Raw genomic sequence first — 15,498 nt, forward strand, 5'->3', positions numbered from 1 at the left:
AAAGAGTATTTTCATTTTCTTTTTATAGCTCTTTGTGCCAAAGTGAAGATTGAGAAATTCCATGGGAGGAAACTGAAATTATTAGCGTTAACGTACAGCATCTCTGCTAGGGAAAGTGTTCTCTACTGTCTAAGTTAGTGCGGAACAGAAGACCTGATGCCAGGGCAACAAAATTCTTTTGGACTTCATATGGCATCTCAGTACTAATTTGCTTTATTTCTCTCTTCCTTCCCCCGCAACTTTTAAAAAATACAGTAAGAGACCTCTGAGGACCTGTCGTGTTTTAAGATGGGAAGACCGGGCTTCCCTCTCTATCCAGTCATTACGAGATGGATTGGTCCTCATTTTCTCAATTCACTGGGAAAACCTGCTAGCAGAAGCATCGGACTGATTTTAAAGGAATCCCCAGTTCCACAAAACATAAATTGTGAGACAAACTTCCTTTTTATTTCCAGTGCACAACTTCACTGCACAAAGACCGAGAAAGAGATGGCTGTGTGGCACTCAATTCTAAACGCATCGCCCAGCACAAAGGGTTTCTTTCCAAGGAATCTTTTGCTATCACCCGCAATTCAGCTTTCAGGCAAGTCAGGATGATTAGCAAATGTCCTATGAATTATAAAAATGAGTAGGAAAACATTGGGATGAAGTCTCTTGGAAAATTCATGATTCTTTGCATCAATAATCTTCCAGCGCATCAGGTAATGTGTTGATATATTGCAACCACAAACTGTAAATAAATATTTTCTCTTCTTACCTTCCAGCAAACACTACGGAACCTGCTGCTTCTCAGCTGCCCATTAATCCCCTTCAGCCGTATAGTTGCCAAGTAATTGTTGTTTACAAATAGTTCTTCCCATTCTTTACTGTGTGCAGAAGCAAAAGGAACGCACATTTAAACAACAACAAAAAAGTCTTAGCTGATTTAAGGACTATATGACACCACCCAATTTTGGATAAGCAGAGGAAAGGAACTTTTTTTTAATGTATATATTTAGTTGTGTACCATTTCTAAACGCATGGCTGTCTTTTTGGACACATTTCTTCTTTGGATTTAATGAATATGTAGATCGCTATAATTATGCCAGCTACTGAAATTCATAATGTCTATGGAGGCTATTCCATTTCCTCTAAAATGTTGGTACTGCAGTTCAGTGAATAAACAAGAAAAATGAATATTAATATAAGCACATTCATGTTTCAGCTGTAGACAAAGAAGTACCTATTCCAAAAATATGCAACAGAAAAGTATACTGTTGACTGTATTAGCTCCTCACATGACTTATTTGCTTAAATGAACCTTCTTTTCTTCTTAATGTCAAGCTGGGCAGTTAAGCATAATAGAAGATGACTTTCTTTAACATTTAGTGCTATTTACTATTGAAATCACTCCTACTTCTTTCTACATGATCAGTTTTAAAATTTTAACAGGTGCTAGCAAATTTAAAAAAACATCAAAAAATTAAAAAGCCTCACTGTATAAACTGTTAAAGGCAAGCTTGAGTACCTTGCAGTACCTATGGCTGACTAGATAAACAACCTAAATATGCCTCCCAGGCATGCAGGCACCAGGGGCCTAACACCTGTGCCTCATTAATATACAAGTAAATCTGCTCTACTGGGAAACAATTGGAAATTAATTGTCCCAAACCATCTACTGAGTTTGAATAAAAGAATTAAATCTATATTTCCTGCACCTTCTACTGAAACGAATCACGAGAACAGGAAAAGCCATTTGATGGTCTTAGTAGCCCAAGACTTGCTCACAGGTTTCTGCAACCACTCTAAAACCCGAAGGGTAATTGCAACGTAAAGAGCTGGGTTATGTGCAAGGAAACGTGTTTCAGATTTATTTTCAGTGCATGTCCTCAAGGTGAACATCTCCCTCTCCCACTGTCACATGGGAGACTATTACCTCTCCCTGGGAGACCAAATGAAACCAGAAAGAGGGAAACTACTACTGTGACTCCAGGGTAAGAGCTTACCAGATTTCTTTCGCTAAGGAGGGTCACAGAGTGGGTTATACTAAATACCAACAAACTCCGGTTTTGCAGACTGCCCTAAATATACACAAGCTCGAGGTAGATAGTTTTCAGACTTTTAAGCTGAGTTGTGAGGGTGACTTTTTTTTTAAACCTTGTTTTAGATAAAACTTGTTCAGTTTCAGAACGGAATTATATGACACAGTAGCCGGGAATACTTGGGGAATGGACTTGGCAAGCCAGGAAAACATGGCCCTGTTCCTCTGAGACAGGAGTGAACTTACAACCCACACTGAGACCAGAAGATTTGTGTTTGTGCATACACCACCTTTCAGCTAGGATTGTTTTCTGAAAAAGAAACAGGTGTTTACTTTTGGGCCTAGATTATTAACTACACTGAAAAGCGAAGGTACTCCAGATAAGGACAAAGACGAGTAAAGGAGTGTTAGCTTGCAGGGGTTAGGGCTGCTTTCAGCTTCTGCCATCTGCCAGTATTCCCAAGTGACCAAAACAGCAGCCAGTAACTCCAACGGTGTGGGGCAGCTTCCTTCCTTCCTGCCACATTCCCCGTTCTCCAAGTCAGAAGGACTATCTGGGCATTTCACTGCCTCCCTGTCTCCCATACATCCTCACCTTCTGCAGTGAGCTGCCTGCGATTGTTTACCACGACTCTGTCTCCTTTAAATACAACGTATGGTACGTAGCAGACACAGCTTGAGAAAAATCTGGCCCTTTCTTTCACAGTCATTTATACTTCAGTAACTACAGTATATTATGCCTATCTAAATAACCCTCCTGTTTCTATCCTGTATAATATTCTTCATTTGCCATTGTAAATTTTGTAGCATCGTTGGCCATTATAACTACTGCCAAGCTGCCTCCCTAAGGTAGCGATGCTTCAAGAGTGACACATTCCCCTGCGCACACAACAGGTCAGCCTCTGAAGCTAGTCACATTGTTCTGCAAGTGGATGACATTCCCACAACGTCTTTGAAAACGCCGCTATGTCAGCTGAGCTAGCAAAAGGTTTCAACCAGGGCAACTGCGAATAGAAAGAACCGAGAAGAAAGAAACTCTTCAGGTTCTTTTTTTCACCAACTGCTGGGAGTGATTACTACACAGTAAGAAAGCAATTTCAACATTTCTTACATTGTATTAGTGCAGATACTATGCTTTGTCTTTTTTTTTTTTTTTTTTTTTTAATTTGTAATGCAATTCCAAACACGTTTTGAGCTAAATTACATTTAAAACAGCCAAAAGAAATTTGGCAAGATCATATCTCCTCCACATCCCCCCTTGGCTGTTGGGATCACTAAAAAGGAAAGTTATGAGCAACTAAAAAAAAAAGACTTGGAAGCTGGAAGCTGCTTCAGTTTTAGTAGAGCTGAATGGTATCTAAAATCCTTTCTGAACAGCATTCACTAACTCATTTCTCAAACATTTTGAATGAAGGCTAATAAATTAAGCCTTACAATTCTAGAGACTGTTTCAATAACGGTAACACTGTGCAGTATCAACAAGCTATCAATTCTAAAAGGATAATTTTTAAAATGATATAGCCCTAGCCTGTAAACTAACATCTATGAGCCTTGTTAACCCGGGCTTGCAGAAAATTCATGGGTCAAAGTGAAATGAGCAATGAAGACTGGAACTCAAGTCTACCACATCCCATTTGCTTCACTGAAGTGAAAGTCTTCAAGAGCCAATTGGAACCACTTAAAGTATGAATAAGCACTTGCAATTGTTTTTAATCAAACTAGAAAATTAAATGCAGAATCATGTGTAAATACCATCTTTAGGTTGTACAATTAAAATAAAGGCAAATGCCAATGTTAATGTTTTATTTTGTACATATTTTTCATTTCCTATTCTTATTTAAATATCCCGTCTAATATGCTATCGTACATATTGTAAAGTTTCCATAATTTAAGCCCTGCACGAGAAAAAAGTAGTTGGACTAATGTTTCTTTAAAAAACTTAATTTCACATGCTGCATCTATGCAGTGACCGTCCAATGTAAAATATTTATTGGCATGAGTTAAGGACAGTTGCATTACTTAGAAGTGGGAAAAGTGCTCAATATGTATGAACGAAAGAGCAAGGAAAGCAATTGAAGGGATGAAGTCTGCAGATTTGTTCTGCAAGGTTTCTTCTTAGTTCTTATCTGTTCCTGTCCATCTCTTGAAACATGCATTTATGTCAGAACTACGAGTTTGAATCTGCCTGCAAAAGAATTTTATACTGGGGTCCACTCTAATACTTTCTTGCTTATATGGAATGAGGATGATCTCTTAGCAAACCATATATAAACATATTTATTCTTCTCTTTCTTTCCAACAGGATGTGTTTTGCGGATATGATACTTGTTAACACCATTACAAACATTAGATTTTCAGAGATAAAAGTCCAAAGACTTGGAAGAGAAATGTCTCTCTCTGACAACCCACTGTAATAAGGGAACATGACAAGCAGGACTTTACATCAGAAAGTCTAAGTAAAATTTTACATGCACTTCAATACAATTTTTGAAAAGGTATTTAAATCCCTGAGATCTAGCATCTCAGTAAAAGACACTGGAATGCCACTATGGCACAGCTATAGAGGAACAAGCAGTTATAAACTCTTTAAGAATGAATGACACCAATAATGTAACAAGACGCCTGGAAAATAATTCTGGAATTCAAATAGTAGTTCCCAGAGTTTTACTGAGGCAACACTGAGCTGTGGTAGTGTTGGGGAGAGGTAACAAAGGCTTTCTTCCACTGATAGCCAGTAGTGGACCATCAACCTCTGGCTCAGCTGCTGAATTTCAATCTGCAGCATAATGGCAAAACCAATGCATTGAACATAAATATGCAGAAGAATGCAAGTGTAGCCCACCAAAGCTCATCACAAAATAAATTCTCTATTCAGAACAGGAAGAGATACAATAGAGGAAGAGTGGTACAGCACAGGCAGTAATCACCGCTAGTTAACTTCTGCATTTACCTATTTATAGGATAAAGCTGCTCATGTACGCAAATGCAGATCCTTCCAAAGTTTAAAGCTAGTGTAAGAAGCATTTCTATACTATGACGTTCAGACAATATCAAACTCTGTGGAAGACTATAAAACCCTTAGAAATGTAAAAATGTGAATAGCCACATCAAACTCCAATCTATCTCACTGAAAAAGGGCATAGTTTCAGTTCTGGGACTGCAGGGGTTCAGACCTACCAGGTAAATATTATTATCCATAATTATTTCACTTTCAGTTGAAACCGCGGGTAACAAAGAAAAGAGTATCTATCAGGTCATTAGACAGTGGGTATAGTTATTTTATCTCATGCATTTTTAAAATATTTTCTCCAAGTTTTGAAATCTTTTTTTCGTGTCCATGATGAAACAAGATCAATTCAATATTTACAACAACATTTAGATAACAAGGAATATTTCTCAATTCATGAAAGAATACTGCAATAATATTGAAAGGTGTGAACATTTGCATACATATTTGAGATTTCAATCTAAATCTCGAGCTTATTCTACCCTCTAGACCAATAATGAAGGATAAAATGGATAGTCTCACAGAGACCCAAAGAAAACTCTTGAGCAGTGCTGCTAGTATTGGCAAAATCATCTAAAACAAAATGGTGTGCACACCCCCAGAAAAGCCAATTTCACTTTTTCATACCTTTTTTTGTTAATCTTCAGAATGTGCTTTTTAAAATGTTGAGTCCCAAAATCAGTTCCCCAGAAGCACCCAATGAAGCAACAGGCTACTTAACAGGCCATCAGAAAGAAAACAAATTCTCGAATTATTGTGTCATATGTTTTGCCATATGAGGTCTTTATTGATAGGAACATCAATAAGTGAATGTAGTATCTATATTTAAAGAGAGGCAACAGTTCTTTTCAAACATACTGCATAAATCCAAGAAATATGCGTAGTTTGTATTATTTATTATGCCATAAAATGAACATTTGAGAAAAAAAGTGATGCAACAGCCAGGAATGTAATGAAAACAGACTTAATTCTATAAAACCAGGGGGAAAAACAATTGAAAGGTAGCATCAAGTAATAAGCAGGAAGTTTCTAAAACAAAACCATTTCTGAAACACATGGATTTTTATTTGCTACCCTGAAAATCCACTTGACAGCCTTAACGCGAAGGCTTATCAATCTGCCTGGAAAATATACGTATTTTCGTCTGTTTCTCAAACTCCTGCCTCAGGATACGAGGCAGAGTTAACAGCCATGTAAGGGTGAATATGCACGGCTGCACTGCTGGGAGGCTCAACATTCAAAGGCCAGATTTTCCTAAACAGTTCAGGTTTCATCTACTTTTGGCTGACATACAGTTAGAAAGGTTTGCGTGAAGAAAGGTAAAATCACTTTCTTAATGCAAACACTCCGGCAAAAACTTCAGGTTATTAGCTAGCCGTGCTCTTAAAGCTACCAGCGTGTGTGTAGTACAGTCCAGGGAACTGAAATAAGGCTGCACGGGCAGAGGGATGAACTGTCAGCACCTCTCCTAACAGCACTGGATCTGAGGCAGAACCCCGAGACACCTTTCTCCATACTCCAAATCGTCCACTTCGCCTTGGTGGTTCTCAGCCAAAGAGCCAGGTTTGACCCTGGGAGAGCACTTCCCTGCTAACCCTGGAATTGTTCAGCTTTTGTAGGCGAGTTCTTGTTACACCCGTTTCAAAGTCTAAATTTCATAAGCTTGTTGCGCTCTACTTACTACTTTATGCACACATTTACAGAATGGTGAAACAAAATGCGGATATTATGTTCAATTGTTTTTATTTTTGCATTGTAACTGATTTGCTAGTTGCAGAGTCAAGGCCTTCTAGTTTATATCCCCCCAATACCTTTAACATCCTTTGCATGTACATGTAGAACATTTACTTTCTAGTTCTCCTGATTAGAGTTCCCTTCTGCTATTTTACCCTTCTGCTAATTCACAGCCACAGCTCTACAAACCATCAAACATAAAAATGGATGTAACAGCGGAAGAGGAGATACTTTTTGCAGGAATAGGCCTCAAAACGCCAAAATGTTTCTGTGCTCCCACCTGACTAGCTAGAGCAGGTCTAGAACTGGTGTAGTCATAACACTAATTAAAAGTATCAACCCAATTCAAACTTGCATGATTTTATGATGTACAGCATGACAAATGCAAAATTCTAGTTAATATTGTTAATTCCATCTTAACTTTGTAAATCCACCCATTTTGCATGCAATGACATAAGAAAACGAGTGATTTCATGATATAACTTTAACCTCTTGAACTGACTAGGTTTTATTGCCATCATTAAAAACCATGTAGCCTTACTAGAAGCAGGTCTTTTCTCTTTAGATTGATTTCAATTGTACTTTATTTTGAGAAAGCTTCCGTCTTCAAACTTCTTTGGCTTAAAAACTGCTATTCCTCAAACCTGCTGGTTTGCATTCAAGCTTTACATAGAGTTCTAGGTTATGGTGAGGTTTTTTTTTTAAAATGAAAATGAAATCACTCATCAGATGTATTTTGAGCAGAGTGCAGGAAAATCAAGATTTCTGGTTTAACTTTCAGTCGTTCCGTTACAAAGTTGTAGCAAGCAACTATTCCATTTAAAATCCCACTGAGCTAGCGGGAGCACTGAGTTAGTACTCAACAAAGAACTGATCCTCTCCAGGTCCTCTTGCTGCTAAACTCAGCCTACAACACACTACCAGTTCTGTGACTCATATTCCTGCTTTTATGTCACTATGCATCTCATGGACTAGAAGCTTATGCCAGCATGATTCAGATGTGGAAAAGAGTACTTTAGCATCAAAAAATATACAATGCCATCCACCTGTCCGTTAGCCATGTTCCTGCACAGATGATGCGAGTTCTGAGTTTTAAATGAATGACAATGACGAAGTTCACTGTGTTACTTAGACTCACCAACTTTCAGGACTTTTAATAAATATTTCAAATTCATTATTGCCAGATTTTGTGTTAGAAGGAAGAATTGTAAAAGGTTTTGGGACCACAGTGAAAATCCCAATTCTGTTGGGTACCTTTCTTTTCTATCAAGTTTACTAAGGGACTAACAGTGCTTACAAAAAAGAAAAATCTTAATTACAAAAAAAAAAGAAAAAAGAACAAAATACTTCTGAAATTTTTCCAACCTGATATTTCTGATCTCATATGGTATGCTGCTCATGCTATTTAGCTTAGCACTGAACTTTTGCTTAGCAATTCATGTTTTGCACTTGTATAGACCTTCTTTCTTCTGCTCTTGCCCCAGGTGTCTCCATCTGATTTAGAACAAACCAATTACATTTTTTGGATTTTGAGTAATGGGGTTTACAGAATCACAGAATGGTTGAGGTAGGAAGAGAACTTTGAAGGTCGTCTGGTCCAATCCCCCTGCTCAAGCAGGGTGACCTACAGCCAGTTGCCCAGAACCATGTCTGGACAGTTTTTTAATACCTCCAAGGAGGGGGATGTGGAGTAGAGGGGATGGATCACCTACTCTGACCTGCTGGCAACACTCCTTCTAATGCAGCCCAGGATACTCTTAGCCTTCTTTGCTGCAAGGACGCATTGCTGGCTCATGTTCAACTTGACGTCCTCCAGGACTGCCCAGGTCCTTTTCTGCCAAGCTACCTTCCAGCCCTCAGTATATATTGGTGCCTGGGGGTCTTCTTCCCCAGGTGCAGGTTGCAGTTCTCCTTGTTGAAATTCATGAAGTTCCTATTGGCCCATTTCTCCAGCCTGAAGGTCTCTCTGGATAGCAGCACAACCATCTGGTGTATAAGCCACGTCTCTCAATTTTGTGTCACCTGCAAACTTGCTGAGGGTACACTCTGCCCCATCATCGAAATCATTAATGAAGATGTTAAACACAATTAGACCTAGTGTTGAGACCTGGGGTACACAGCTAGTTACCAGCTGCCTAGACTTTGTACCACCGATCACAACTCTCTGAGCCAGTTTTCAACCCACTTCACTGTGCTTATCCAGCTCATACATCAACAGCCTTTCTGTGAGGATATTATGGCAGACAGTGTCAAAGGCCTTCCTGAAGTCCAGGTAGACAACACTCACTGCTCTCCCCTCATCTACCAGGCCAGTCATTTCATTGTAGAAGGTTATCAAGTTGGTCAAGCATGACTACCTCTTGGCGCACACGTGCTGACTACTCACGATGAAACTTCTTATCCATAGTTCCATCTTAACACAAGGAGGAACTTCTTTACTTTGAGGGTGGCAGAGCACTGGAACAGGCTGCCCAGAGACGTTGTGGAGTCTCCCACTCTGGAGACATTCAAAACCTGCCTGGATGCCGTCCTGTGCAACCTGCTGTAGGTGACCCAGCTCTGGCAGGGGGGTTGGACTAGACGATCTCCAGAGGTCCCTTCCAACCCCCACCATTCTGTGATTCTGTCCTTCATGTGCCTGGAAATGGTTTCCAGGATTAGCTGCTTCATCACCTTCCCAGGGATCAAGGTGAGACTGACTGGCCTAGTCCCCTGGTTCCTCCTTCTTAACCTTCTTGAAGATAGAAGTGACATTCGCTTCACTCCAGTCCCGTCTCCTCTCCCAGTTGCATGACAGTTCAAAGATTATTGAGAGTGGAAAAGGAAATCCATAATGAAAAACACTTTAAACATTAGTAAGGGAAAATATGGCTGAATATCAGCTGAATATGGTGTCAGTGGTATACACGCTAATTTTCATGTAAAACAAAATAAATTAAGAGTAAACCAACATTTTCACTTTCTTTCCATAGATGTTAGAAACTACTATTCCCCCTTGCACGGCCTCTCTTCCTGTTCTAAGTCTTTCCTTTTTGCTGCCAATTCGTCAAGAAGCATTCTGCCAATAAAAGATGTTGGTACTCAATCCTTCCTTTCTGATTCTCTGTTGAAAGCATCTCAGCCTCTCAGTAAATTTCCAAATTTGCTTTCCCCTGTTTTCTAAGGGATCACGCTGAATACAAACAGAAAACAAGTCTACATGACCATTTCTACCTCTTTAGAAAGTAACAAAATTTTCACAGGAAAAGTTAAAAAAATCCACAGTTTATATCTGTTGAAATGTTTGGCTCTTAGAAAAAGCATACTGCATATAGGGTTTCAGTTCCTTAATGACAACTGATTCTTCCTTGTCTTATGACATCCTTCACAAATTCCTTAGGACACCAGGCAAGGAGTGCAGAGTGGATCAGTTGTGGAAGGAAGAAGTCAATAAAAGAAGCTTGATGAGACAGAGCTGGAAAATATATAAGGCTCCTTAAACAGGAAAAGAAAGAAAAGTAACTTTGAAATAATTCAGAGAAAACAAGGTATCTTCTAAGCTCTCAGTAGGTGTGACAGTGATATTCTTGGATTTGGAGAAAAAAAGCTGCTGGAGGAAATCTGTGACCAGTGCAAAGTCACTTTCTCTTGCTGGAAATATAAGATTTGCAAGATGGAATTGCTAACTTCTTTGCAAACATGGACAAAATGAGAGTACGGCACAGACTACCACATCCAGAGAAAGGTTATAAGCACATTTGGAGCGTAGTCTTTCAGAAGAATGACAAAATCTAAGGAAAGAGTTTACAGCCTCTCAGACAAAATGAACTGTACTGAAAAGGCCTCTTTGCACATAAGTGGCATCAACCAAGATGGTGTCTAGCAAATGGTTCTAGATAAGACAAAACAAACGTGGATGCCAGCTTTACTGCTTTCTTCTGGAAGGAGAGGAAAGACGCAAGTGCTGCCAACTCCTTACACAGCAGAGGTGCAGTGCCACTTCACTGCTTTGCCTTTTCCCAAATTTTTGTATCTCAAAATATTTGAAAACTCCAATAGAAACAAGCTTGTTCTTCACAGCTCTTGGTTACGTGTGGACAGATAATGGACAAAGTTAGGAAAAAACAGATTATAATTGCACAGGGGTAGCTTAAAAGTAAAACAATAAAGAAATGCCACCTGTGCATGAACAAGACTAAATAGGTTTGTGTAGATGGGAACGGGCACCTTCCTAACAGATTAAGACAAGAGTTTTCCACAAGGTGGAGGTATATAAGTTGCCTACATCTTCGCACTATGTTTAATATGTAAGGACAGAGGCTATGTAGCCATTTCTGGCTCAGGCGCCAAGAAAAAACATAGGTCAAAGAGGAATCAAACTAGTTTCACCATCCACTTTTGGAAGGGGGTAGAAACAGGGAGGAACAGCTTGCACCCCTTGCCGTCTTTCTTCTGTATGCTCAGTATCAGTCCTGCGGTTGTTGGCTGGCACACAAGAAACATGCCTCAGCCAGCAGGACCACATTGCCTTTTTGCAGTAAGAAAGAAAACATCTGGTAAGTAGAATCTATAAGAAGCCAGGGGAAGAAAACAGAATGCGAAAGTCTTTCTTATACTAGCTCTGCTGCTTATTTGAAATATCAGCAGAAGGAGGAATATACATTGTCTACATAACCCACAACTTTGAGCAGTCATCACTTGTCAAGGAGTTTAAGGCACACAGGAAAAAACTTCATCGTGATACATGGGGTAGAAATGAAACTTATATACAAGCGCAGAGATGCATTAAGAAATTATCCAGCACAGTAGTCATGGGTGTCTGAATCATAAAGTAAGTTAACAACACAAGTATGAAAAGTGAGCTTTTTTTAGGCTATGTATTTATTAGAAGCAGTATTAATGCATGAATCCACCTTGGAAGAAAACAAGTGTCCTTGAGATGTTAGATTCTATCAGCCGAATTGAATGTCTGCATCAATGGCTCTCCCTAAAAGTCATAATTAGGTCATTAAAATATATTTAGAAAAATAGCCTGTAAAATAAAGTTAAAAAATACTCACCTTCATTTTATTTCATAGGTCACTGTTATACCATCTAATAAGATAATTAAAAACATGCAAGCAGCTGGTACTGAGGCTAAACAGATTAATGTAATAGTCTGTAGTCATATGTGCTGGCAAGGGGTTCACCTCTTTGGCGAGGAGAAGGTCAGCTGCCCTTGGGAAGGCAGGAGAAAGACAGTATCTCTACTTTCCAGTGGCACTGCATTGCAGATACTGAAACTAGAGACACACACCTATTTTTCTTTTCCTTTTGGTGAAGTCCATCCAATCTGCACATCCAAAAAGGGCTTTAACCATAGCAGTAAAATAATACAGTAGAGCAGAGCTCAAATATTTCCCTCAAGTTTCTTATGTTTTAAAGATGATAGCTACTGTATGTCTAAATTCTCGCTCAAATTTTTCTAATAGTGAACTTCAAATTTTGATGACGTGGTTCTATGAAATAATTTTCATAGTTTCTTATTAGTAAAGCTTCTTCCCAAGCACACACAGAATATTTCCATCAGAGCCTGAAGACCAACTAGAAAATTCTCTGTGACCTGACAGGATGCATTCACAAACTCCCAGAATATTTAGAAATATGTGCCAGTCACGCGTGCTTTTCATTTACATTACTTACAAACTTTATGGCCTAAAGGGAAATGCTCACTATCTGAACATAAGCAGCATTAAATCTGTGCCGTGATCAACACAAGCAAAAGCCACAAACTCTAAGGTGACACCATCATATTAAAAATAAAACCATACAAATAGTTCTGGAGCATTATAAATATATCAAAAGGATAATGATCTGACATTCTTTGTTAATACATACGCACATGCTCAGAGTCTTGTGCTGGATAGTGTAAAATTGTCCTTTAAAATAGAAAGTGTTGGAATCAAGTAACACCTCCCGCTCTGTGTTTTTTTTTTTTTATTGTGGTAAAAACAATATGCTCTTTAGAGCACTTCAATGGCAAAATATGTTCACAGTCAAATATTTTTAAACATTTGGAGTTGCCTCTTCTCCTAAATAAATTGTAAAGAGACTGCTGCTGAGAAAACATAAAGCAGCTTTTGTTTCAGTAAAAATTTCCAGTAGAATTTTACACGTATTAGCCTTCTGCAAGCATGACATCTACCATGATCTAAAGATGTCTTTGCCTGTTTTAGGGCAAAAATTCACTAGCCAGTCTTTTTTAAATACAACAAACTGAAACACATTGGGTAAACAAGACTATCATAAGTTTTATCAAATTACTAACTTACTGAAACACTATTCATTGACAGTATCCTAATGAGTCCTTAAGGAAATAACAACCATTTACCACCATTACCTCTCAAAGTAGTTTAAGATTCACTTTCCATCTTTCATAAGGTATTAGCTGCTCATTTTTACTTAACATGCAGCACGGAACAATAACTATCAACACAATACTCAACCCAACTAGCAAATTTACAGCCAGTCTCATTATATGATGGGAGTTACTTGCCACTGAGCAGAAAATACTCGTTTCACACCTTAAACATTGTAATACTACTTAATAACAGTGCTAGCTTGCAACTATTAAAAGTCAGAGGCTTCTTATATATATACATGTATATACACACAGATATATATATACACACCGTACTATCTTGCTTTATTATCTTGCCTCTATCACAATAATACTCTGGCAGTTGTATATGGGACTGCTTTTAAGATATTAATTAACTTCAGTTTTGTAAATTGGGCTGTCAACCTCTCTGATAGAATACGATTATTATTCAGTGGAAGTTGTAGCCAACATCGTATTTATTATATGTACTCTGGACTAAGGAGTATGGACATACAAAGGCCAACTTTAAACTCCTCTTACTTGTGGAGCGTTAAAGACTGCTGCGGATTCACTACAGTTCAGGCTGGACTGGTTTAGCACCCCAGACTGGCTCACCGAGAGAGGAAAGTCACTGGATGAGTGGAGAAGGGGTAGGGAGAAAGGGTCGGACCCCAGCTGATGCTTCTGTGGAACCAGAGCCTAGCTGAAGCTGGCTGCTTCTTCAAGTTTTACCTTGGCAGGTACAACAGCTGGGGCTCTTGAGTTAACGACCTTCAGGGGTAAGTGTCCTGGAATTAATGGCAGAGAGAGCTCTCAACTTCCTTTTGCTGATCTGGCTAAATTCTATCATCTTGCCTATTTTTCAGAGACTGCTTCATGGTCTCTGTATCTACATATGCTTCTCACCTAAAAAAACATGAAGATTATTCAGGGTGGTATTTTTAAGCCCTTCTTTTAACTCAGGTGGTATATTGTATGCATTACAGAACACATATGTGACAAGAAATCACGGAATCACAGAGTTTCAGAGTTTCAGAGTTGGAAGGGACCTCTAGAGATCATCTAGTCCAACTCCCCTGCCAAAGCAGGATTGCCCAGAGCACATTACTCAGGACTGCATCCAGGCGGGTCTTGAAAATCTCCAGAGAAGGGGACTCCACAACCTCCCTGGGCAGCCTGTGCCAGTGCTCCGTCACCCTCACCGTAAAGAAGTTTTTCTGTGTATTTGAACGGAACGTCCTGTTGAGGCATCAGGCAGAACCCTGAAATGGATCTGCTAACATTTTTCTCAATGTGAACAAGCTAACTACCCTCGAAGGATTTTATACCATCACAAAGTAAGTTTTATTAGAGCAGACTTACTAGAAAACAGAAAATGGGAAGAATTTGCAAATCAAACCTCCCCTCTCCCACTGTGTCCCTGCAGGCACACCCTTTTTTTCTAACCTTGCTCCCAGTCCAGAAGCCTCCTCTGAGGGTTTGAATCGCAACAAACTCTTGGCTGTTCCCTCTAGATCCTTACAAGAAGTCCTTCTTTTCAACATCCTCGAGACCAGGCTGTTTGGTCCCCGCTCTGCTCAGCAATCTCTCAGTCTCCAGCCCACAACAGGTTCTCCAGGCGTTGTGTCCCCCCCTGCCGCCCCACCCCTGAAGGGTCCTCACGTCCCGCACAGCTCGCTGCCCACAAGACGGAGCGATATCCTCCACCCAGCCAGCTGCAACCAGGACAAGGCAAACAGGCAGGTTCCTCCTGCCCGCCCACCTACACCTCTTTGAAGTACAGACTCCAGTAGACTACAAACAAACAAAAAAAAAATGAAAAAGATGCCATCCATCCATCCAATAAATGAATCCAAAATAATCACGTGGTAAGCTTGTTTTATTTTAGCATACTTAAGCATCAAAATCAGATGCAGGCATTCTGGTTAGCACAAACCTTACTGTTAATTTACCAGTCACGAGGACGAAGATGTAGCATTTGTAGCAGAGGCAGTATTTTGCTGGCTGAAAGATGAAACCACACATCTGCTGATTACCTTTCTGTGCTTTTAAGTACAAGCCACGCTCTGGTATGTACCCAGGCAAGACTCGGGCTCAGCGACAGTGCTGCAAAAAGTTGCTCAGCCATCATGTTGCTTTAACTGGTGCTCACTATCAACAGAATTGAAGTACTATTTTCCTCTCAGAAAACCTCAAATTTAACGAATCCTGGCTTTGGTTTTTGACCTGAAATAAGGAGCAAATAGAGTTCCATGTGGTCCATAGATCCAGTTACTTTGGAGAAGATCAGAAAGGTGATCCCTGGTGACTTAAATATTTCAACAGCACTCAGCTTAGCTGCTATGAGTTTTGGTGAGAATTTCTATTTTACTGCATACTTTAGGGGAAAAAAAAAAA

General features: G+C 39.5%; 1 protein-coding gene across 1 annotated transcript in view; it reads right to left on the reverse strand.

Annotated features, from left to right (window-relative positions):
• Positions 1 to 15,498, reverse strand: part of TBC1D5 (TBC1 domain family member 5) — a gene marked incomplete at its 5' end in the record, with an annotated part of 192,604 nt that overhangs the window by 147,245 nt on the left and 29,861 nt on the right. The window contains one exon of the mRNA XM_082479097.1: positions 758 to 866. Coding sequence (XP_082335223.1) covers positions 758 to 866 — 109 coding nt within the window. The remainder of the gene's footprint in view (positions 1 to 757; positions 867 to 15,498) is intronic.

Source organism: Vanellus vanellus (genome assembly GCF_965231255.1).
Source record: "Vanellus vanellus genome assembly, chromosome: 2".
Taxonomy (NCBI): domain Eukaryota; kingdom Metazoa; phylum Chordata; class Aves; order Charadriiformes; family Charadriidae; genus Vanellus; species Vanellus vanellus.